General features: G+C 40.6%; 1 protein-coding gene across 2 annotated transcripts in view; it reads left to right on the forward strand.

The window, feature by feature from the left end:
* The first annotated feature begins 9,725 nt into the window (after positions 1-9,725).
* zbtb16a (zinc finger and BTB domain containing 16a) overlaps positions 9,726-26,756 on the forward strand; it is a 137,997-nt gene continuing 120,966 nt past the window's right edge. Inside the window, exons 1-2 of one of the 2 annotated variants that reach the window (XM_038708939.1) lie at positions 9,726-9,922; positions 13,004-14,330. In XM_038708939.1, the coding sequence (XP_038564867.1) occupies positions 13,093-14,330 (1,238 nt within the window). In that variant the 5' untranslated portion in view covers positions 9,726-9,922; positions 13,004-13,092. The remainder of the gene's footprint in view (positions 9,923-13,003; positions 14,331-26,756) is intronic. The other variant, XM_038708938.1, reaches the window with a different exon arrangement.

Consider the following 26,756-nt stretch of genomic DNA (forward strand, 5'->3'; position numbering starts at 1 on the left):
GTAGCCTGGCGATGCTTTTCCTCAAGAGCAGGGGCGTTTTTAGTATCTTGAAAAATTGGGGGCTAAGCCCAGCCAAGAATTTTTCACATTTTCACCTGCTCAAGTATTTCCCAAATCGCTTCACTTGAAGTGCCTGTTACAGATGAATAATTTTTGGGCCTGATGCAGTCAGATATAGTACATGTGAATAGTTTATTTACTGCTTTAGTTTGCCTCTTTTGCTCAAGTAAAACTAAACCCATCTGCAAAATGCTAAATAATAACAATTATAATACAATAATAATAAAAATAAAATAATTTTGACTGCGATGCCTAAACATTGAGGCCACTGTCATGTAACTACACTGTAATTACTTACAGTGTGGTTATGTTGGAATAGTCTTACTGTGTGTTCAGACAGAACAAGAAATGAAGTTTTGACATAGCTTGACTACGTAGGAAGTCAAAGGAAATAAAAATTCACTAAGAATTTGAATGAAATCTGAAATTTAAAAAAATCCCACGTGGCCAGAAACATGACTTAGTGAATGATAATATTTCTCTAAGCCAGGGGTTAAATTGGTATTTGGCAGGTGGGGAAACCATAAGATGTAGTGGTGGAGCAAGTGCTTTTTCTGCTTGTTTCAGAAGCCCATCAGTCACAGGAATTTCTGGATGCTCTTTGAAATCTCTGTATCTTTGTCTGACACCAGAAAAGCTGATTTCAAATAATGTGCCAGCCAAACCAGACGTGAGAACTTGCTTTGCAGCCTGGTAAAGACTCCAGCCTTTCTCCCCAACATCACCAAAGCTCCATCAGAGCAAAACCAAACCAAACAGTCATTTAGAAAGACATCATCAAGGCCATGACTTATTAAACAGTTCGGAAGAGCCTCCGTCATGCCTTCTGCATTAGTACATAAAAATTCCAAGTCTAAGAAAAAAAAGTAGTACAACCAGGCAAGATTTCATGTTCAGTGCTCAATGTAATGAGAATGGTGAGTTTTGGCCCTGTAGACTTTATGCTGGTCATTAATACATCTCTCTTTCTTTTAAAAATGAATTGTACAATATCTACACATGTGACACTGAAGTGCAGTACTCTGCCAGTGTTGACACCACTTGACTAGTCTAGAAGATCTGGATGAAGTGAAGAGTCTGTTTTGCAATATAAAATGTTCTGAAGACAGATTTTGTTGAGGAGGTTAACTCCTCTTGTCCCTTGAATCTAAGTGTTTTCACAATCTCCTTTCAAGTGTTGCAACTGCCTGTTTGTGAGTCTGTAAAGACTTGTGTTCATTTATTTCTTTCCGCAGTGATGTAATTTGATTGGCTTTTGTTTTTCCATAAGGAGAAATTCTGCAGTTTTCCCATTCACTAGAAAAAGAGAGCCTTTATGATTCATTTCTATAAATACCAAGTGGTGTAGCACTTTTGCATACAAAGCATCCTAACATCTTGTTAGATGCAACAATAAATAGATATGCTGGTTTGAAATATTCATAGTGAGAAACTTTCCAACAATCAGGGAAATTGTGTTCTGTGTGCGCTGCTGCAGTGGCTCTGGGCTTTGCCGCTTCTCTGCCTCTCTGGAGGTTTACTGCTCTTTGTGGATTTAGCCAACTGCATTTTACAATATATTAGGAGATGTTACATGGGCTATAGTTTCATGGCAACTTTCCCACCCCCAGCCTAGCCATAGTACAAAAGTAGAATTTGGCAAGTGATACTGAAGTGCATCGTCCGCTTCCATTCAAAGTGATGACTGCTGTCCTTGACCTAACCTAAAAGTGACCACGCATTCCACAGCCGGTCCTGCATCAGGCCAAATTAGTCCATTACTGTACTGTAAACTTAACCACAATACTGCAAAGCACAGCCTTTGAATAGCCTTTGACTGTATTTAACTGCTGCAACAATTTACTAACAACGCACTATTTCTGTAAATGATGTGGGTCAAAACATTAAGCGTCTGCACATCAATTTTATTGCACTATTGTTAACTGTTGTTTGTTTTGCAATAACATCCCTCTGATGTATTTGGTCAATGTCTGCCTCAGCAACTTGCACTGTACAATGTATAAGACTATGTGAGGCATGGGAGAGAATTGAACTCCTGTCTGACAGTAACTGGGGCTCTCTCCTCTCACTTCTCTGTTTTGATTTCATCAACCAAGGAGATCAGCTCACATTGGTGAAGAGTGTAAATGGGTTCAAATATGTTAATTATTAATGAGAAAATTACCCCACCAAAGTCCATGTGGGGTTTTGTGTTTGTCTGAGCAGGTTTGTGCCAGACTCCTTTCTATCTCTGTCTAAACCAGAATAGATTCAGGCCTTGAAGCTTTGTGATAGAACTGAAAATTATATCAGAAATTCACATGTGAGAGATGATATTAAAACGACCATTAAACAATAGGTGAGATGAACTCTGATCTTCCTTTTCACTTCTGCTTAGTCTTATCAGTGTAAATTTAGCAAATATAGAATACAGTGAAAAAGATACATGTAGTATACTCAAAGACAGAGAAATATATGAAACTTCTACAGAAATATGGTTTATGTGTGTCTTGTCTCTTCTAATGCTGTTCTTTTGTTTTGTTGTTCTTATTTTGTTGTGTTATCCTGAATAATCTCCACTCAGGAGTAAAAATACAAGCTTAAAGCTGAGATGAATCATCAAATTAATGTTGTTTTCCCCTGAAAAATAGCAGTCTCAATGTGGCAGCCTGTCACACTCACATATAGGTACATACCAACATGTTTTCTGCATTAGCTGCATGGCTACTTGCAATGCTAGATCATGTAAGAACATGATAAAACTAAGGCACATCCATTAATTTGAGTTACTATAAATTCACATGTTACATTGTTCACTTGATTTGTTGTATCTGGTTTCGAGCTGCTGCTTTCAGAGTTAAGATCAATCCAAATGTCCACCCTCTGGCCTTGCAGACTGAGTCCTCATGGACTTCAGGGCATATATAACTTGATGTCTTTATTGTCATCATGAAAGGCAGTGTGTGGTCTGGTCAGGATCAGAAGTGTGATCTCATGGTATTCTGACACACCCTGGAATTCAAAGAAGTCAAACTGCTGAAAGTCAGCAGAAACAAGCTTTTCAGCTGGTATTAAGATGCTCTTCTACCCTTTAATGGTTTCTTAACCATTTGGCAGAGTATATTTTTGAGCTGTAACATCTTGCTGAAAATTAGTATGTGCTCAACATGATTTAGTCATTTCAAACACTCTGAATATGTTAACCCCCCAAAAATCCCCAAGGGGCATTAGTTTCTGGAACCAGAACACATCAAGTCTTCCTTCCAGGAAGTTCACAGTGTAGAACTTGATGTTGGCATGTATTCCCTGTTATCCCGTTCTGGTCTTCATTCTAATGTCACTCCCTAGCAGACCCACTACCGGCGGTCCAAAGCACCTGTGCTAGTGGTATAAATACACAGTGCTCCCAGTCCGGGTAGAGTCAGCTAATAGGACTGTTAACTGAGTTAACTAGCTAATGGTACAGCCTACAGTTAAATGGTAAATAGCTTTCGCCAAACATCAATGTGATTCTCGTTTGGCCAGATGGGCTTCATCACATAAACCTTTTTTGTTGTTTTGTGTTGGAGTCTGTGTTGTCACTGCGTGTCCAGTTCAGAATCAGTAAGCAAGAGGCTTGGGAGTGCACATGAACATCTGAGCCAATGTAAGCCAATGGGTTTTGCAGAAAATCTGACCCAATTTCTTCATATAAGAAGCAGCATCCAGGCTGTCAGAGGTAACCGAGAAAGCCGGCGAATGGTTAATTTTTATGTGGAGTTAGAAGCCAATAGGCAATATAAAAGTGATTAGTTTAATTATAAAACTACATATAACCCCTTTAATTGATGTAACTAACGTACTTTCGTATCGGCTGGTTTAGAGGGTTGAGTAGTCAGCAGTCAATAAAATAGGTTTTTCAAAATTGTGAATCACTTCAACCACAATAGGTCCTTAGCATACTGTCATAAATGTGCACGAAAAAGATAAAGATACGCACACATGACCAAACACATGATCCCCTCCAGACATAGATAATAACACTTATGAACTGGCCACTTTACCCTGATCAGTGGGGACTGTGCAAATATCTTAGACTGAATTGTGTAAGAAATACTTTGTTCCTTTTTCATTTTTGGCCAATATACAGTACATAGAACCATAATAGCAGCAAAACAATATAATGGTCTAACCTCAGAATGTATCGTAATGCTTTTTGAAGTGAAAAGGGCACTCTTATCTCAGATGATAATTTATTGTTTTCACTAGCAAACTGGTCTATCATTGCTTGGTTTAAAAATGATAGCAGGGTGTTAGGTCAAGGTACTCTTCACCTGAAACTGACCACACAAACCCAGTTTGTTGGGCTGCCATTCTTTTACCATTTAAGACAAGAGGAGTATTGATCCAGAGGATTCTCTTAAGTGCTGTAGTTTGTCCTCTGAGGGTGCAGCTGAAGGCTTGGAATGGAGAAGTAAACAGGCACTTGGTAAATAAAACACCTAGGTCAACATAGCCATTCCACCCATTAACCTGAAGCAGGTTTTAACATTCTATGAGGTTACGCAGTGTGTGGAAGTCGGCAAACCTGTAACTTGGTAAACACAAAGAGCTTGGTCATTCAAGGGTCAGAAAAGTTTGAACTGAACTGGCTTAGGTTAAAGCAAGCACTAATAGTAGATTTTGTTTTTTGTTTGGAATTTATATCAGACTGACTTACTGTCATGTACACTTTGTTTTCATTTATGCATTTGAGAGGCTGGGGGTTAAAATAAGATCCTAACTGTGTGATTTTTGGATGAGCACATGGCGAGCAAAAAGTACTTCCCGACCAAATCCAGCAAAGGTCAGAGGTGAGGGTCATGGGTCAGAGAGGCGTGGCCTCAGTACCGGAGCCGCCCCCAGGTTTACACAAGTGTAAAAAGAGTCCATTCAGTCTGGCTGCATGGGCAGAGTTTCACAAAGGTCCACTGTGTGGGGCCTATACCCCCCCCCCACACACACACACACACACACACACACCTCCTTCAAGCCCCATGCCTACACAGGGCACAGACAATGGGTGGTTTCTGGTCAGCAGAGCCACATACATGTTAACCTAAAATACTTTACTTCATTGGAACAGAAATTTTTTTCCCCAGGTTTTTGTTTGCATTTCAATTTTCTAACATCTACTTACCATACCTGTATTTATACTGTATAACACTTTCCAAATGATACATGGAGCTTCACCCTGAATAAGAAAAAATGGCTATGAAAGCAGAGTATGACAAAAACATGCATTAAATAAATGGTTGGAGAATAACTTCATAAGGAATATATCTGGAATTCTGGATTGGCCAACCTGCACGAAGTACGTAAATAATGCACAGCTAAAATGATGAGGCTTCAGCTAGGCACAACCATATTTTGACATACTCTACCTCTAACAATTTTGCAAATACATCCAGACATATATAATGGTTGCTCTTGCCGATTTGCATATCACAGAATGGACAACTGGCCTTGGTGGAGGTCTGTGCTCGCCGAGTGCCCTTCTAGTTTTAAATGGAACACCATGGAATATAAAATTCATACTGGTATTTCTTTATAGCTAATCACCCTTTTCCTCAACAGAAAAATAAATAAATAAATAAAGCTGTAGGAACACAATGGAAGCACAAAAAGCCCAATTTAGATAACCAACCTCTGAATCACACAGGAGCCCCTATTGACTCACTGACAGTTAATGGTCCCATTTCTAACCTCAGCTACAAACCAAAATTTCCTCTAGGCCCATCTTTTTCTAACTCTTGGTTTCATTTTAAAGTGCAGTGATGATCTGGTTTTTATAATTTAGACCTCATCTTCCTTTCCCTCCGTAAAACGGTGGATTATTGCCAGATTAAGGGAGTGCCTTTTTCTTTATCCCTGGGTAAGCCTGCACAGCACGCAGCTCAAAGGTAATGAAGCACTCTGTGATCCGTGCCCGGATGAATCTAAAAATTCCCAGAGCACCACTGTATTTTAAAGGAAATGAGATTTCTCTGAAAGCCCCCCTCAAACCTATGCTTTCCATTTTCAAACAGCTATAAACTATGTGACTACTTACAACCTGATGCAAAACCCCAGACCTGTTGCAGTTTTAAAATTTAAATAAAGAGTAAGACAGAATATTGAATTGTAATATATTGTGCTAAGATAATGTGCTTTTGTGTGTGTTTAAAGTGAAGATTTAAACGACAATCAATTATCTAAGCTGCCTAGAAACCAAATCTAGACCAACATTAAAATACTTCTCTACTCTAATTAATAAAATTGAGCTTTTACTAATTTTTCAGTCTGGCACCAACATCTTTGGTTTTGTCAAAGTTAGCAAAACACATTTTCTTTTGGAAGTGATTAGACTAGATTTCATGAAACTTTAATGATTTCAGTGGGGAGAAGTAGGTCAATGCAGCAGTGGCAAATAGGACATAGAACAAATATAGCAAATACATTGTTCAGGATTGTATTGTATAAGCAATAAATATGCAATAAATATGCACTGAGAATATATTTCCACATTTAGGATCAAGCTTCACAACGTCCCTTTAGAAGATGGATGATGTTACAGATCATCTACAGTGTATAGTACATGACTTTTCTGATAAGGAAAACAAAATATGTGAAATAAATGTATACATGTACACCACAATAAATTGTACAAATGAACCATGTCAGGAAATGACAGAAATGGTTCGAAGTATGAAAATGCTTAAGAGAGAAGTTGACTGCAAAAGGGGGTTTCAGGTGTTTGATAATCCGACAAACATCTCTTTTAAAGCATGGGGCTTTTTCAGTTGCTGCATGACGGTAGCTGTGAAGACTTAAAGTAGAACTGAACTGTTGTGTAATGTTATGCCGAAGCCTTTGGCTGTCATTTGTTGTTTTGAATGTCAGTAAAAAAAAAACTTTCTAGGTCGAAGTAGGCAACGCTTGAACACAAAGAAGAACACTGACAATTGTTATTTGTTAATATTAATGTTACCTCCTCAGCACACCACCACAAACCCGAGTGTGCTGTTGACCACTGCTAATTGATTGAACACGCTGAGTGATCTGTTGCAGACACTGAATGACCCCAGCCTCTCTCAGATAGTCTACTCTGACCTGACTTGTCTATTGCTCCCATTTTATCAGCCTCAGTCAGTGAAGTGTTGATGTGAGCCCGAGGCACAAAGATGACTAAATTCCTCATCCTGGAGGACGGGGCCCTCCCAGCTTCTTGGTCTTACAGCTGTGTTGCAAATTGTTCTTCTTGCACCACCTGGCAAAGCTCCTCATGCAAAGAACTTTGTGGTGAATGTATTCTATTTGACCTTGCTATTTTCTGTTTGGCTATGAGGTGTGTCCCTGAACCATTGACCAAAGTAATTTATGTATTTTCAAGAAGAAGAAAGGTCCAAGGCAGTCTTCTGGCAAAAAGTTAAAAAGAATTTCACCATGAAATAGCGATCTGAAAAGGCTATATATAGTATCAGGCTTCTTTAATTGTAGTAATGAAGAGAGTATTGTAGGTCATAATAATGAGTTGAATAATCATGTTAACAAGGACATATAGTGTTGAGACTATTTAATTTAAGCTTCTCATTATTTTGGTCTATGGGTGATGTATACTGTAGTTATGAGGTGTGTGCCTGAACCATTGACCAAAGTAATTTATGTATTTTCAAGAAGAAGAAAGGTCCAAGGCAGTCTTCTGGCAAAAAGTTAAAAAGAATTTCACCATGAAATAGCCATCTGAAAAGGCTTTTAAACTTTTTGCCAGAAGACTGCTTTTGACCTTTTTTCTTTATTGAACTTTTGAATGTTTCCCACAAAAGAGCACCTTCATATTGTTTTCTATAATATTTATCATAAATGTCTGTACAAAGATAAATATTTATGTACACACTGTGCTCATATTGACCTATTCCTTCTACTGCATCAGCCATGACTTTAAATCAAATTGACAAAAATGAAGAGCTTAAATTTTGTATTTGTGACTTTAAAGTAAGAGCTTACAAGGAGCACTTAAAGGGAATATAATATCATAATTTACATATAGCTAAATGAATCCATTGGTAAGGAATAGCCACCATTCATTGATCACAGTCAAGGCAAAAACATCAATCAACTTTATTTTCAGGGAATCTTTAAAGTATCCTTTTAAAGACTGTAAGAGTTATATCACGTCGAACAGTAATGAGGGACATCCGTCCCTGGTTATTGGTCAACAGAAGAAAGAAAGAGGAAAATTGAAGCTGTGCTGAGAAACAATTACGGTCTGTTAATGCACTACAAAACCATCCGCCTGAAAGAGGTTCACTGTATTGATCATTCAGGATGTATTTTTTATGAAACAAAAAAAAGAGCTGCCTCTTGTCTCTTTTGTTTCGTGTCTTTTCTTCAAATTAGTGTCAGTATCTTAAAATAAGACTGTTTCTGCATTAGACTAAAAAAAAGTATTTAAATCTAAAATTTAAGTGTTTTGCTTGTAATACATTGCTGTCGGAAAGATCATTTCTTCTCTACACGCATAGTTATTACATCTTAGCAGGATCAATTATGACAAGTTAAGTTAAAAGCATATTAATATGTTGAATTATGCTGTGCTATCATAACAGTGTTGACTGGGGGTTCAATGCCATTGGTGGGTTCTGCCAGGCTCACTCTTTTTGAACGTAACAGCTGACCCATGCCTATGTTCTTGTCATAAGTGGTCATATGCCTGTTGCATGGCTCTTGCATCTTTTCAGAATTCTAACTGAGGTATCGGTCTATCTTTCTTAGCTGTAATGTCTTGCTGTGAATGGGCCATGCCAGGTTCACCACTGAGGGAAGATGAATATGCAGCCTGCTGGAACATTTGGCATTTAAGTGATGAATAATATAATTATAAACCACTTTATATGATATGTTCTGTCACTGTTTTTTATGGTTTAGCAGTTCTTCAACATACTACTGTCAGATTTATTAATAATAGTAGTAGTAGTTATAGTTGTATTGACAATTAAATTGTTTTTGTTTATTCAAATAATTGTCTGAATAAATAAGGATGCAGAACTGGGGCACTAACATAGCATAACAATACAAAAAAGTGGTTATCCCCCACAGGTCCTCCATTAAATGACTCCCAGTTGCTTCCAGTTTTTGATATATTAAGACACTGAAAATGAATGTGAACACTTTTAACCTCTTGCAGTGCCAGATTTGAACTTTTTGAGATGTGACGACTTAGTGTGTAAGCATTTTTCTACATATTTGTTTGTCTTGAATAGTAATAAGCCCACTGTCTCTTTTATATCTGATTTTTCTCTGGTTTTGAATGTTCAAAATGTATTACACATAACAAGGCACCTTCAATATTGATGTTTAGCCATGAAGGACAGATCAGCTGCATTGTTTTCCCCATCTAACCTTTGCATTCACCTGTGCTGTACTCTGCTGCCACTTCAACATAAGTAGTATAGTTTCAATGAATGACAATGGTTACTGGGGGCTTCAGGTGTAGCCTACCGATACTTGACTTTCTGTCTGTCTGTCCTTGACTGGAGTTTGAAAACCACTGTAGCCTTTATGTGCATTCAAACAGCTGGAGGGAGGGCAGTGTCGCTCACCTTTCACTGCCATAGGCTACTGTAACACAGCCGTTTGACACGAGACAGCCCCCTAGGTGTCTCACTTTCTTAGTGTTTGTATGGGCTGGAGCGCAGCGCCGGCTGCCCGCCTGCCTGCTGCTTGTCTGGCTGACTGGCTGCGTTGACGTCAGCGCCGTGTTGATTTGCTAAGCGGAGAGAAGAAAGGAGTTAGTGCGTGTTGAGAGAGCGGGTACTGCGAACTGCCTTACTATGCTGTAGCCCCACTCCCCCTATACTATACGGAATCAAAACGTGCAACTTAGGTGAGTACCAATCCGGGCTAAACGCAGCTGCAGTTTCCCGGCGACAAGTGCCAGACACGCTACTCTGCATGTGTCTACCACTGTTTTCTCTGTGTACTTTCATTGACCATGTGGATATTTTGATGCATGTATAACGCTGGGGATCGTTCTGCTTGTCCCCGTTCAACCTCATTCTGAAGTTACCAGTAAACGCGACTTTGGCACGCAAGTTGGATCTGCGCACCGGAGTGCTGGATGAAAACAAGTGTGTTCCTGATTGCGCTGCAAGGTGTTGAAGTTTGCATTAACGCACGATAGTCTATTGTAGAGATGTTAAGGTTGACGTAACCCCCCACCCTCTCGGTCTGGTTTAGTATGCTGGAGATCGCAGCCAGAGGACGTGAGGTCTGGCTGTTTCACCGGGAGCCAGACAACATATGACGCCCGCTCCATGTGACTTTACCGGAGAAATCGCGTTTGCTCGTTTTAAAAGAAATTATTTAATTTTTAGACAGCGACACTCATGTCCGTCCTTGTGTATCTAGGCGCACCAGTGTGGTTTATTTAGCCGTGATGACATCATGATGAGGACTGGGGATACTGGTCTTTAATCACGAAACAAGCCAAAATCCAGTCACTGTACAGTCAGACAACAATTGATTGACAGGCAACCAGATTTTTGATTGGCTACCAATAATCGGCTTGCAGTAACACGCGCAGCATACTGCGAGGTGGGGAACTGGTAACATGCAACAACAAATTGATTTGTTATCGAGACTGTCTGATCTCGCTCTTTCCCCTTTCACTCTTTTCTATTTATCCTTTGGGCATCTCTCTCTAGATCACACCTCCTCGTCGTTAACTGTGAAGAGCCAGTATTTGAGTATTTCATCTTGCCTCAAACAAAGTCCACCTGTATGTTGGTCAGAGGAGAGCTGGTTTGAATCGGCGAGAGATTCTGGCAGCTGTCTGTCTCGTGTATACTTTTTAGCACGCTCAATGTCTCTTATTGCCCCCTTAGAGACGCAGTACCGTTTTGCTTTCTCCACATTTGTGTCTGTCTGTGTGGCTCGTGGTATGGAATATTCAACGCGTTTTATTCTTGTTGTGGCTGGGTCGCCAAGGCGCGCTATGGCAGACAACTCGTGATCAGATTGATTATGCTGCCTTTCTGTGAAGTCGGCCTAATGTGGTTATTGTCAGCGGTACTGTCGTCCAGCGGGAAAATCTCCCCTAGCTTAATGTACTTAATGTAGTGCGTGATGTTTTGCATAATGCATAACGCGCTGTATAATTTGTCTGGTGCGGCTGGAAAATATTAATGCTGTCTAGACGCACGTAGCCTTGTCCTTTTTTAATAGATAGCTAACATACGCGATAAAGTCTCCAAACAGCAACTTTACATTGTGTCCCGTGAAGACACAGCTTGGTGGATAGCCCACAGAGCGCATCAAGCATTGCTCGTTTACGGGGCCATAAATCGCAGCTATTGGCATAGCTTACCTGTAATAAAGATAATGTCGGGTTTTAGGCATGACCTCTGTTGACTGAGAGGCTGATCTTAGATGAGTACCTGTGGTTTCATCACTACCTAACAGTCGATTTTATCATGTGCCGAAAAAACAAACTGTGCAGTGTCCCAAAAGCCGGCAAGGCTATTTATTTTTCATGATCCTCACCGCAAACAATAGCTGCCAGCATTCTTTACCTGCAGCAGTATATTCAGATTTAGACGTGTGTGATCGTAGCTTTTTGAAGTGAACTTAGATATCTGGGAATTATTGATATTGTCTTTTTTTAAAGTCTTCATCTAGCTGGAAGGCTGATGATAATTCCCTTTTCCGTGTGTGTGTGTCTTCTCAGGCAGGGAGGAAAGAAAATAAGTCCTCACTAACTTCTCTTTTTTTATTCTTCATTTTTGAGATGCATGTTAAGCTCTTTGAAAATGAAATTGAATAATCTAAAAGGGAAAATCAAGTTTTTGAAAAATGAAATGAAAATGCTGTAAATTGATGAACGCAACTAAATAAGCTCTCTTTATAAACGTCATATGTTGAATAGATTGAGTGGGTAAAAATTAGGCATCAGTGAGCTCATCCATGGTTCATCACTCATTGTGAGTGTATATATAGTATCAGGCTTCTTTAATTGTAGTGATGAAGAGAGTATTGTAGGTCATAATAATGAGTTAAATAATCATGTTAACAAGGACATATAGTGTTGATACTATTTAATTTAAGCTTCTCATTATTTTAGTCTATGGGTGACGTATACTGTAGTTATGAGGTGGCGCAACATGTTGCCCTGCTAACTTGGATAATCGAGTTAACAGCAGTCACATAGATAATCATTCATTTGGATATTTGACATTAGTGACTAAGAGCAGAGAGGGCTGTTTAGTGCTGCAGCGTTGCTTTTTCCTTGTCCTGCTTTCCTTTCCATCCATTTCTGGCCGCTGCTCTCTGCTCTCGTCTGTGATGGGAATACTGAGTAAGATGCTATTTAATTTCAGAAAGGCTGCTGACGGTCTTTGTGAGCCAAGCAGCGGTGAAAAACCACAATTCACACTTGTTTAACTGTGTGTACATCCCCATCAGATAACTGAATGAAGACATCTTTTTAACATAACATATGTTGGACTGATTGGTATGCAGGGTGAGCCTGTTGGACGGCTCACAAATGGTCTCCCTTCAGAAATCTACAGTCAATACTCTCCGCTGATTTTAAGAACAATGCCTCTGCACAGTGTTTACCATCCCTGCATGATATTTGCAATTTGAAACTCCACTGATGTCACACTTGCCATTTACAAAATAAAATGTGGTATACTTTAAATAAATTAAGTGGCAAATTAATTACATTAATTAATTTTATTTTCAAAATGTAATGAATGTGTTTTGTTAACGATGACAATTGAGGAATCTTAATTTAATTTGTATGCATTTTTTGAATTTCATTATTTCAAAAACAACATTAAATGTTCAAATTAAACAGAATTGCATTTGTTGGATTTGACCAGTGGATTTCTTTTGCACAACAGTTTTGCTGTTGCATTAGAATTGACAGAACTGATTTTTTTGTTCATTCTGTTTTGCCGTCCAGGTTTCATCTTGTTTACAAAGATAGCTAAAAACACTGCTGAGCGGGAAAGGCAAGCCTCATGAGTCGGCCTCGTGGATTGCATCGAAATAATGGATTTAACTAAAATGGGTATGATCCAGCTCCAGAACCCCAACCACCCCACTGCCCTGCTGCAGAAGGCCAACCAGATGCGTCTGGCCGGGACTCTGTGTGACGTAGTCATCATGGTAGACAGCCAGGAGTTCCACGCACACCGGACTGTGCTAGCCTGCACAAGCAAAATGTTTGAGATCCTCTTCCACCGCAGCAGCCAGCATTACACCCTGGACTTTCTTTCACCAAAGACTTTTCAGCAGATTTTGGAATATGCTTACACTGCCACTCTCCAGGCCAAGGTTGAGGACTTAGATGACCTTCTGTATGCAGCAGAGATCCTGGAGATTGAATACTTGGAAGAGCAATGCCTCAAGATCCTGGAAACCATCCAGTCCTCAGATGAAAATGATGTGGAGGTCAATGTTAATGACGGGAGCACGGAGGAGGATGATGAGCGCAAAGGTCACAATGGAGCCAAGAACTCCAAAAAGCATTCCATGGAGAGTCCCTATCAGTCAGGTACCCAGCAAGTCTCCATCATGGCTGGCATGTTGGACCAGAGTCCCTCTGTCTCCACCTCCTTTGGTGTCTCCACCCTGAGTCCCACCAAAGCTGCTGTGGACAGCCTGATGAGCATCGGCCAGTCTCTGCTCCAGCAGAGCTTTGGGGGTGAACAACTTGTCCATGGCAACTCACACCACCTGATGACTGAGATCAAGACTGAAATGATGCAAGTGGACATGGGTGGTAATGGCCATGAGAGCCCTCCCAACATGGAGTCCAGTGCCTCCAGCAATGGAGAGCGAAGTGGGGAGGATAGGAACCGAGATGGTCCAGGAACACCAACCAGGAGCAGTGTAATCACCAGTGCGCGCGAACTACATTACGTCCGCGATGAAAGCATGGGTGACCAACAAGCTGAAGTCAGCCAGATGGGGCTGGAAGCAATGGCCGGAATGACGGACAAGCATCTGGCCTCACTGTACTCCCTACCTGTCAATCATAAATCAGATGCCATCATGTCAATGCCAGCATCCATGGCCTCCGCTCTCCCCATATCCCCAGCCCTGGCTATGTCTATGGACTTCAGTGCCTATGGGGGACTCCTGCCTCAGAGCTTCATCCAGAGAGAATTCTTCAGCAAGCTCGGGGAGCTGGCAGTGGGCATGAAACCAGATGGCAGGAACCAGCATGAACGTTGCAATGTTTGTGGTGCAGAACTACCAGATAACGAAGCTGTGGAGCAGCACAGGTAAGCCAAGTTTTATTTTGAGGAACTGCTTGCTAAATGTTAGAAATGTATGGTCTTCTTCAGCTTTTCAGAACAGCAGTTTTCTTGTTTATTTCAATGCATCACATTTTTTATGGTGACAGTTTGCATTGCGTGCAGCAGAAAGTCATTTAGCCTCAGAATTTACCACCTTACAACATAACACCTTACTAATAATACATATCAGTGTAAATCTGTTTTTGGCTTAGGAATACAAACAAATATACAGTACATCTTTTAAAGGCTTGGTAGCTTGAGAGCAGAGGAAAATATTTGTTATTATCTGATGGCTTTCTTAAGCTAATACTATTCATTTTTTGTGTCAGTGATTAAGACAACTAACAAAATAACCCATCCACACATCTATAATATATGAGTAAGTGTCGTCCTTTGATAGACACAAACCTTAGTCCTTTGTGGCTCAGGCCCAGAGATCCACTCCTTCAATAACTGCCAAGCCTGCTGAGGTGACTGCCGAACTTAGTGCTGTCGAAACATTGTCTAAGACCATTAGTCACACCTTACAAAATGTGGGCGGCAGCTATCACACACACTTACCAAAGTGGTTCACCCTCATCCTGGACCAGACTCACCTCCCCTTTCCAATAACTGTTCAAGGGGGGCCCTTATTAGCTTGATAATTGGAGTAGATGGTCAGCCCAGGAAATGAGTGCTGAACCTGGGCTCTGAGACAAGGTGCTAGTTCTAGGACAGGGTAATGGTAGTATTTCAATTACTGTATATAAATTCGGTCCGGAAACTTCACTCAAAATACTGAAACTCACCTGTAGACTTTTTCAAGGCTGCATTTTGTATCATAGTGTTTCTGCATCTATCAAAATTAGATCAGCCCAGTCAGAGTACAAGCACCCCGTGGAATGTACTTACATCACTTCTTTGTGGATTTTGCACTGTCAGTGTTTCTGTGACTGGAGGCCTTTTCTTACTTAAAGGCCACCTTCTCACCCTGTAATGTTTGCTGAAATCAATAGGAATGCACAGTGGTTAAAGTTCACTTGAGGATTTGAACCCCATCACCCGCCCCCTCATGTTGAGCCAGTATCTCCGTGTGCGTGGCTAAGAGCTGGGCTGATTCCATCCAAGCTCCTCAGTTTCTAAATCTGTATCAATGTTGTCTTTAGAATATACAGAATATTACAGTATGGGTTCTACCCCAAAGATAATTATCCTTGTTTGCAGCCTCACGCTATGTTATTGTGAAGTGTTTTTACTCACTTTTACACAAGTGGTGAAGTCAGTTAATTTTGTAGTTTTGTGGTGTTGGGAGTTTCTTCTAAAAGTTAACACATTTGTGTGGCCTTCATTATGAGTGTTGATTATTCATTAAAGAAAAGGTAAATTTCTGTATGGACTGACACTATGTGTTTCAAACAAACGGCAAATTTTGATCTGCTAATGAACATTTTTAGCTAAGCAGTCTTTAACAACAGTTTTAAAATGCACTATAGCTTCTGTGTGAGATGCCGTAATGTTGTCTCGCTGTGTTAAAGGACAGGCTACACTAGTCTCTGTCTTGAGAAAAGTCTGGCGTGTGAAATGGTTGCCTGTGTTTCAAGAGGAATTTCATCAATTCGCTCAAGCTGGGAAATCTTGTATCAAAGGAGATTTCCAAACCGTTTCATGCATTGATCTTCCCGCTTTGCCCCATAGCATACTAATGGGTTAATTTAGACTGGTTGATACACCGACACGACACTGTTTAATATTGTACGTGCTGTCCTGACAGCCTCCTGAAGTGTAGAAATCAAACATTGCATCATCCGCTGTCTGCTTTGCCGTCCGCACATGAAAGGTCTGCTGTGCTACTCTGAGATGCTTGATAATTCAGACGCTCCTCGTGTCCTCATAAATTCCAATGTGGGTCATTTCATAGCATATCAAGTCCATGCTTTTTTCTGTGTACAGCCTGTCAGGCTGGCTGATTCTTTTGATGTGAATACAAGATGTTTTATTTCAGACTAGCGGAGTCGTGTTCCCTCTGACTAATTACACATCATTGCCCCACAGCCACTATGTCAGGGTCACCGCTGCCTCTGAAACAAACACACAAAAAAGTTGGCAGAGTTCACTTGGTGCAGGCAGGTCAAGTCAAACATGAGTGTAATTGTTTCCAGATGTGGCACAGGTCGTTGGTGTGAGAGGTGTGTGTGTGTCTGTGTGTGTGTTTGTGTGTGTATGTGCGTCTTCCTGTATAAATTTAGTCTCTGCTCCTCATTCCTCGGTACTCTGGATTATATCATAAAAAGCACCCCACTCAGACTAAATACATAGGCTTCACAAGTGGTGTGTGAGGAGTCACCTATGGGATACATAAATATATGCTGAGAAGATGTTTGAGCACAAGAGATGTTACCTTGAAGCAGGGCTTGGTATCAAAACCTCCAAGACATTTTCGTACAGATCAAAATCTACCATAAAGTACCTAAAACTGTCAGTGAACATCTGGTCAGATTTGTAACTTTTACTTATTTTAGCTCCTCAATAAAATCAAAATGTTGCTAATTTTAGACTACTTTATTGAGGTTATGTTATTGTATGGCTACTTATTTTTAGACAACATGTAGTATTAGTAAACTTTGGCTTCTTTAAACTAAGGTATCAAAGATGTATTGTTCTGGTATTAGTAATGAAATACAGGATTTGGCACTACTATATAAACATTTCAAGTGATATACTATCTTGAAGTTCCCTCCTAAAGCTAAATGAAGCTAAATGAAGGGCCTTTATGGATGCCATAGAGGATCTGTTGTCTGAATCTAAGCATTTCCAATCTGACCAGAACAAGTTTTCAGCAGTCTACTCCACCTCACCCCACCACTGACAAGCTCTAGATTTATTTCTTTAAGGAAGCCCAGGGTGAGTGTTACTGCTTCAGGGAGACAGGATTACAGCAATATTTTAGTAACCCTTGCACTGAGAAAATAATCAACACAGGAAGGGCCTGAATGATTATTGGGGGAAAAATGCATGATGCAGGGTGCTAATTCTACAGTGGCAGGGGAAAGAAGAAAAAAACCTCCACTGCTTGGTATTCCAAACACAGCATCCAATTCACGGGAACTAGCCTTGGGTTTATCTCTTTCACTTAATCGTCCATTCTCATGCAAATGACTGACCCTCGCTGTAATGTACATCACATAAGTGAAAAAAGAGCCTGTTTTAAAGAGAGCATTTCTAGCATATACCCATTAAACATAACTGATAATCATCAATGCTTTAAGTCTCTTTTCATAATACAGCCTAGGTTTTTTTTTTTTTTTGAAGGGGAAGAGGGGTTGCACGAGTGAGACAAGTCAATTAATTTCTTCCTCTCCTCTCTGTTTTGCTTACATTAGTTTTATTATTGATGGAAGTATTGGGGTACGGGGTGGAAGTGATTGAAATAATCACCCCTGCATTAACCTTTGCACACGCACACACTCGTGTTCATTACTTACACACTCCCCTTAGCAGCAGTAGCAGCCAGTGCTCACTCTTCCATTTCCTCTCCTTTTGTGGCAAAGGGGTACTGAGGGGCTCTAATACCCCGGCCCCAGGTGTTTAAACAGTGTGCCAAAGGTCCTTATCTGTGCATATCAGAATGGGACAGATAACCTTTGGCACTCCTCAGTAAACCAAGAGCAGATTAAGCACAGATAGCTGCCTATAGCGTTTGTTGCAGGTGATAACGATGTATGCACGCACACATATACCCTGCACGTTGAGGTGAGGACAGTGGGAAGCATACAAGTTTTCCTACACACTGATGCTTGTGTGCTTTGGTCACTATCAACTATTAACCAATGCTTTCTTACTATACATTTGTGCCACGAGTGACTGAGTAGGAGGGTTAAACAAAAGGTTGGTCGATGTTGGCAAAAAAAACTCTACTTGCATAAGATTTCATTAAAAAAAATTTTTATCAGTTGGAAAGGCAAACCATGATCTAATATCGCTTCCTCTCAGATGAAGTTTTATTGCAAGTTAGCTTGATTGAAAGGTTTATCAAAGTTTCACGATGAGCTGTGCTGGTTTGAGGTCCAACCAGACCCAGACACCAACCTCTGCACATTGGAGTTTTCTGTTGGGCTCAGGAGGAAATCAATGGACATTTCATTGGGCTTCTTGTGGTTTGAAAACATTGTTAGGGTTTCATTCGAACAACCACTGCTGCACCCATAGCTGCTACTATCATCAAACAGCACTGATGTCTGTGAAACATTCACCAGAAGTAACACAGGCCATATGATAGCAACTTTTATGATCAACTAACAGCAACTTTGCCATCTCTACTCATTTTCCATTTACCCTCAATGTTGTCATGTACAGCACTGACCCGTGCCTAGCTAAGTGGAAGGCCCAGAGATGCAAGCAATGTTGAGGCAAATGTGTTCTCTCCTTATCTGAGTAGCCATAAAGGTCCACTAAGGTCTTTGTAACTTTAATTCAATCAGACATCTGTGCACATTGACCAAAATGTATGACTACATAGACTGCACATGTTGTTGAGAGGTCACATTTTGATTTCTAGGACATGCGTGTGTGCAGCACCTCCATGTACATAGACAACCAATATAGTAGAATAACAGGTGCGTCCACTGCTGCCACTTCCTGCTGTCAGCGTCCACCTATATCAGGAATCTTGGGTTGTTTCTCCTGCTCAACTAGCTACAAGTTGTTTTTTGTAAAACCGAAATAGGACTGTGCTAGCAGTTTGGAAAAATTATGGATAATAGTGTGTGTTTTGAAGTAGGTAGCCAGATGTTCACAGAAGTCTTGCTCTCTGAATATACAGTACATTACCTTTCTGAAATAAAATAAATCAAACTAAAACTAAAGCAGCATCACACTTATGATCCTAACCTGTAAAACTGGACTAGCATTTTCCTGCTTCCTGAATGAAGCCTGGTAACAAAGCATCCATTACATGGCAGTGGATTACCCTCTATTTGAAATCACTCAGTGAGCTAAGTCTCCCCGGCTTGTACTCAGAGGTACAGTACATGTTGGTGTAATAATCCAATAGCACAAAAAGCCTCACTCAACGAAAACACCTCTCCAAGAAATACCTCAACCACAGACAACAGCAGAGGGCTTATTCAAGTCTGTCTGCCACATCGTCTCTCTTTTTATCCTCACACAGGTGCTTTTTTGCCCTTATTGGAGGTGCAGTGTTTGTTTATGCCCCTGAGGAACTGGCGCTTTGACCGGGCCCACGGTGATAGCTGCAGCCGAGGCAGCTGCTGGCTGAGGCCCAATTATAGACAGGCTTTAAAAGGCTCTGGTTGAACCGTAAAGATTTACACCGCCATCGCTCTGATCTCAGATCTGGGCTCTGTCCTCACTGTCAGGATAGGGAGATGTATCGATTAAAGACTTAACACACGGGGCTACATCATGTGGAATGAACACACATACACATACACACACACACACACCCTTTAGTACAAATCAAGCATTTTATTGTTATGCAGTCTTGCAATGTCGTCAGGTGGCCAGTCATCATCTTACATCTGGTGAAGCTTCTTTTTTAGAAGGAATTGAGATGCCTTTTTGGAATGGGAGGAAGGGAGGAAAAACAAAAGGGCAACACCAAGAGAAAGGGGGGGCGGTCTAATATCTAGACAGTGGCTATGGCAATGGAGGGAGGCGATCTAATCAGCCTGCTGATTAGATCGCCTCCCTCCATAAGATAAGAGCGGAGGGAGGTGCTTGTGCAATAAAAGTTAGCAGCTTGACTAGGTGCCACCAGCTGCCTCTGTGTGGCTAACAGCGCTCGGCAGACGTGGCCTTTGCTGATGCGGTCTGGCAGGGTCTGCAATGAAACGAACACACTGAGGCCCCTATCTTTTGTCCCTGTGGGGGCCTTGTGGTCTGGAGGGAGGGATAAGGATAACATACTGTACTGGAAGTTGGCCTTGTGTGTGTCTGAACATGTGGGGATTTTTTTGTTTTGTTGTATTTTGCTGTGATGGTGTGTGGTGGGGGGCTCAAGGGGACTACAATTACAGCCAGTTATCAGGTGACATGCAAATGCGTTATCGGCCTTAACTTCCTGATGTCTATCTCTACTCCCAGAAGCTGCTGTGAGTGTTGCAGGGGAAGAGGTTGCGCCACTGTTTCTCTGTGAGTGAATTTCAGCAGGGAGAATGCTTTAATAGCAATTTTTTTTTTTTAACCTTTTATTAGACTTAGCAGACCATCTTCTCCTTGCAGACTTTTTTACTGTATTAAGGTGCATGCATCATTGTCAACTTTTCCATTAAAAAAGAAAAGGTCAATAGAATTAGAATTATCTGGCCTTAAAGCTGAGTGGGTTTTAGTTCTAGTTCATAGAGCTCTGCCTCTGTTCTCCTGGTCCTGAACGCTCTGGGTTCTAATCCCATCGATATCCCATTAACATCCCCTCTCTGGGTCCCCGCCACATGAAAGAAGATGTGTCGGTTCCCCCTCTCTGATTCTATTGCTCTGGCAGACCGTAGGGAGGATGGCCACAATGAGCAAATGTGCTGGAGCCAAAGGGCCAACCCAAGTGTGCTCACAAATGTGAGTGTGTGTATGTGTGTGTGAAAAAGCTGCCACCGCCACCTCAGAGGCCCCATAGCCTCCCTGGGAAGTATCAAACCAGAGCCCTCTGCGGGCTTCCAGCGAGAGAGCTTCTAATTAGCCTCTTTGTTGCCACTTGAATGGTTTGCCAGAGATTGGCAAGGGGCCCCAATGGAGTGATACCAGCACGCTAAGAAGCTGGTCATAAAAATTACCCCCCATTCTCTCCACCGTCACCTGTCACAAAGGAGCTCTCAGGTAGGAAACTGAGGCCAGATCAGCACCATGTTACCTTTTTAATCCACCTCTTCAGAGCCCAAGGAACCATGTTTTCTCAACAAGTGAATTCTTGATTAGTGCTAGCTAGCTGCTCACAAGCTAGGAAGGTCTTGCCAAGAAATAAATGAAAAATAAAATTAAACAGCCATTATAACTTCCAATTTAAACTTACAAATGGACGTTATGCTACTGTTGATTTGCTAAAAAGAAGTTAAACTTGACATGAAGTAGTCAAACAATATCCAAAACATAATAGTTTTGAGATGAACAAATAAGAATTGGTACAATAATTCAAGTGACCCTTTTGAAATCATATATTACGATGCAGTCATAGCTTTTTAAGATCTGTCACCTTTCGGTCACTTTTTAAAGTAGGGGGAACTGTGATGAAAACTAATTTAGCCTAAACATAAAATAACTTGCAGTAAATTAAATTTTATTAAAACATAACACAACAAGGGTCCCTAGTTTGCAAAAATACAGACTTTGGAGAGTTCTGTCCTTAAAAGAAGGATTATAAGTTGTAATTAGGTACCAGTTTGTTTGTTTTTAGTAAGATACATACAAACAAGAGGGAAGGACAGTGACTACATGTTAACTTATTTATTGAACATGTCAGTCAGTTTTTAATGTCATAGTATGAAATTATTTCAGAATATCTAAATTATTAAAAAAAATTTATTGCAACACTCAGAAATATTTGAGTGCAATATTTCAGAGGCAGTACATATCCTTCTATGTAATGCTACTAAGCAACTAACACTTTAGTTCTAATTTTGGTTGCAATATGAGGATGATCTAAACAAGCTCAGTTTAGACCCTGGACCATTGACAAATTTACTTGACATGGGTTAGAATACAAAAAACATAAAAATGCTATTACCAAAGATGAACGTCATTGTGTTATCACAAAGCAGCCTATCTGCCTGCCAGCCTATTCAAAATGCCTTCAGATCCACACTTGTCGCATCTGACATGGCTGCTTGGTGAGCGTCGTGGCAGGAGTGCAATGAATGTCAAGGCGACTCTGAGCTTTAGCGCAGACCGACACGTTTTAAGCTCCGCTGTAATCCAGGAGGGATCAGTTGGGTAAATCATGGCATAAAGCTTAAAACCATAATTGATTTATGTATTTGCTGACCGAAGACGCCCAGAGAGATTACCAGAAGGAGAGAGCTGATGATGGATAGGCTGGCCCCCTCACACAGGCTGCATGCGAGGTGGGGGGCGAATTCAACTGAAGGGAGATTTGTCTGCTTGAAGAGCAAGACTGACTGCAAACAGAGTGTGAGTCGGAGAATAAATGCATATATCATTAGAGGTGTCTGTACAAAATCATGCCAGTGTCAAATTAGTATTCTGACATATCAAGTCAAGTTTGGCTCCATTTTGGGGGATTTCAGTGATGTTATTTTAGTTTTAATCCCTGAAAACATCTTGAGTAAATCTATATACAACAGTAAATTGTATGGGGATCAAAATAAGCAATAATCAAATTACACAACATCACCTTTGTCCAAATAAAGTCAGATCTGTAGCAAAAAATTTAACTTTGAGTAGAGAAGTCCCCAAGAAAATTTTGACTAGCCACTAACCTTTTTACAAAAAACAAAAATCAAATTTGTTTACAGTAACTGTTCACTTATATTTTCTGTAAAGTGTATCCCATTACAGTAAGTCTGTTGTCAGGTATGCAATTGTAGTGGAAAAAACTAAAATCATGTAGTACTTTTATTTGTCTAAACGCAATCAAGTTGAGTAAAAGAAATTTCAAATGATTCATAAAAAACTCACGATGTTTAATATGTGTCAAATCCTAGAATGGAGACTTATCTTTAAGTCATTGCAAACCCCTTACATTTCTATAAATGTCTGACTGACTGAGCCCCGCAATTGCAATATTTTGTATAGTGACGAAACATAGTAAAAGTGTGAGATTAGTCTTATTCATCACATTGACAATTGACTGGAAGATGTCTATTAATTAGTCTATTAATAATTGATGTCATAATTTCCATATTGCTACTGATAAAAGATTTTATAGTGAATGTCATTTAATTGGTCAGATGGTTTCCCCGCCTTCATCAGCCCATGAATTTCTCTCCTGACACATTATGAATCCTTTTTTTCATGTTTACTGCCCGACTGTCAGGCATCTCCAAGGTCTCTGTTGACCGCTTCCAGATTGTTTTGTGTTTGTCTGTTTGTCCCTGGGCCCCGAAAGACGAGAGTGGGATAGTAAAAGAAGAAAAAAAAAGCCATTCCATTTCGTGGACTGATCACTGAAGCGGGTGGGTCTGACATGTCATGACTCAAACAGCATCATTTCTGCCAGTGCTGTCTCGCCACTGACCTTACAAATGATGCTGTAGGCACCCGCTGTATGCCATTAAGCATGGTGTAAAACAGGATGGGGTTTTATCCCCCTCATACGTGCAGCAGACACCCAGACACCCTCTGTAGTTTTCACTCCTTGCTCTCACCTTTTGTATAAAAAAAAGAAAAGAAAAGCAGATTACAGCAGCAGTTTTCTCTCTGATGGTTTTGTCCATATACTGTCTTTTTTTTTGCCTCTTCCTTCCCTGCTTGTTTTTTATTGCCTCCTGTGAGTGTTGGTCTGAAGCGAGGAGCTGGAGCTTTCCTAACAGGTGTTTGGGTGCTTATCGCCCACGTCTGTGCCCTTATCTCTGGCCCTCAGCTTCCTGCATCCTCTCTCTTGCATGCCTCAGAGTGGGGATATATTTCACTTAGCCTCTGACCCGAAGCCTTCCTCTCTATATCTCTGGGTCTCTCACCCTCCTTCTCTCCCTCTCTTTCTCTCACACACACACACTCATTCACACACACGCACCTAGAAGGGCTGGCCAGTTGCGATAGACAGGAAGAAGCGGTGAAGACATTTTATTATCATCATCGTCATCACCTAACTTGACATTCTTTTTTCTTCTCATCTTCTTTACATTCCTCAAGGACAGCAAGAGATCCCAAAAGTTAAGATTTTTTAAGATTGTTAAACCGGGCCTGCAACTAACAAATAATTTTATTATCAGTATTTTCTGTTGATTATTTTTGCTATTAATCAATTAATAGTTCAGTCTGAAAAATGTTAGAAAATCTGAAACATATCATGGAGAGTACAGCCTAAAATTCTTTATTAAATCAAACAACTATTTCAGCACAAGGTGATAAATATTAATTGTATAGCACCATTAACATAAAATCAAGTGTTTTCCTTCAACTGACACATACTGATACTGGAAGAAGCACAGTTGAATTAGAGTGGAAATGTCTTAGTGGCTTCAGCGCACATTGAGCTTTGATGGTGTTTGGAGCTGTGAGTTTGATCCAGCATTTTGTCAGAGTGATTGGTCTCAGGCTTTAGCCCCACCTTCACATACCCTCTATCCTTCCCAGCTCCCAAGTCTCACACAGGGACAAAGGCTAAAGTGTCTGTGGGATGGGGTTGTGATGCTGGTTTGGAGGGGGTTGACCCCCTCGGAGGACCTGACAGGGGCCCTTTTTTTTTTATAATCCCCTTTCTGAGTGGGCACAGAGGGGAGAGAGCCCACAGTCTAACACCCATGAGAGAGTCTATTGTGAGCGGTGGGCTCTGTTACAGTAGGACGGTTGCAGGGGTCTCAGGCCCAGATAAACGTCGGGGTCAGCCAGGCCCCCGTTATTTACAGTAGGCCCTTTCATTGCCCGAGTGAAACAGGAGCTCGTAGTGGAGGTGGAGGTGGTGGTGGGGGCTTCAGGAGACGACCACTGTTTGTGCTCAGCCAGGCCTCCACTATAGGTCAAAGAGCACGAGGGTGGGGCTGCAGGGGTTACAGACCTGACTTTTGTCTGCGTGTTGCGGGGGGGGGGTTGCTTCATAGGGGAAAAAGAAAAGGTGGTGGTGGTGGATGGGGGGGGGGTTCAGAGACACAAGGCGGCAGTGCACACTTCTGTACCGACTTCTGTACACACTATAAATGATATGTACTGGGTTGTAGGGCTGAAAGATTTGATGGGGGAAAATGAGATCCCAATTTTATTGCCAATATTGTAACTTAAAGTTCTTTATTGGTAGTCTACACAATATGCCTGTTAAATCTAAAACAGATGCATTCAACACATTGCTTCTTGTTGAAGACCTCCTTTTTTTCAAACCATTAATTTGGAGTCAACTTAAAATTAACTAGTTTTTTTTATAGACCAACCTATATAAATGACATTAATTAGCTCAAGCTGGCTGGAGTTTGGTATCAAACCTCAATGCTTCCTTATTGGTATTGACCAAAGTGGATTCTTAACACCAAACTGTCTTGATAGTCTCGTCAAATCTATAATCTTGTTTACTTATTATTTGAATTAATAGCTCTGAATTAAACCTGAATTCTGCCAATTAGGACTATAGACTTTTTTATTCATGCAAAGTTCTTGTGCAGCACATTTACTGTTTGAGAATGTACCATCTTTTGTTAAATCTAAGAAGGGGTTTTATTAAAAAAATGTTTATGTTTGTAAAAGTATCAAAGCATTGAAAAATTATTGAGCATTTAGTATTGGTACTAAAACGCAGCTATCAGCACTATAAATCAGCCCCACGGGTGATTTTAATTTGCTGGGGTTGCTGACATACAAAATAGTTTTACTTAAAATTGCAGCTCTTGCAATTGGAAAACTGCAGTCTGTCAAGTCTTTGTTTTGGTTTGAAAAAATAGTGACGGATGCAGGTTTGAAGTCTATATGTGGATTGGATGTATAGAAAATTGAATAGCTGTTCCCAGATACAAACATTAATACTGATGGAACTCAAATGTTGTGAATTTTCAGCTTTGATTTTATTTTGCGTTATGACACATGAACTAAGGAACAATTTTTGGATGTATTGATTATTTTCCAAGGAGATCAGATAATGTGAGTCCCAAGTCTCTCACTTAACAACAGGAAATTGCATTTCTGCGTTTTTTCATTTTATTTATGGAAGAAGAAACACTGCAAACCCCTTTCACTCTGTAGATCTTGTTTTTTAGTAGAGGAGCATTGCTTCTGCTTCAGAGTCTGATGATTTATTTTACATCAATTGGTAAAGAACGGGTCTGAATAAGGATGGTAACCTACTGCATCTTCCGAAACAAAGAGCAATGGCAGGAGCGTTAGAACTCAACAGGTGTTTTTTTGGCATTGTTTTTGTCAAGATGTTGCTCAGAAAAGTGAAAACTCAACACCATCACAAATGGCTGCATGCCTGCTTCAATTGTCCTGAAGTGACTTGGTGACCTACATAAGCACAGTACACAACTTGACCCACTATAGAAGCTAGAGAAACTTAAACTTACACACTAAAAGAAAAAAAATGTTCAGAACAACTTGCTGCTATCACACTTTCAGTTAGTTAGGTCATCTTCAGTCTCACGTGTCATTCATTACTCCTTGATAATCCCTATTTTCTGACAAACTCCAAACCCAAATGGTCTCAATGCAGAAACATCTTTCACCTCTACACTGAAGCAGTTTCTGTCAAGTACATTTATTAAGCTTAATCCCACACGATCCATTACCAACCCAATTCCTGTTTGTTGCCTTTCATTAAGAAAT

This window comes from Micropterus salmoides, unplaced genomic scaffold, assembly GCF_014851395.1.
Source record: "Micropterus salmoides isolate LMB-PRFRI ecotype aquatic unplaced genomic scaffold, ASM1485139v1 Ms_hic_scaffold_9, whole genome shotgun sequence".
NCBI classification, from domain to species: domain Eukaryota; kingdom Metazoa; phylum Chordata; class Actinopteri; order Centrarchiformes; family Centrarchidae; genus Micropterus; species Micropterus salmoides.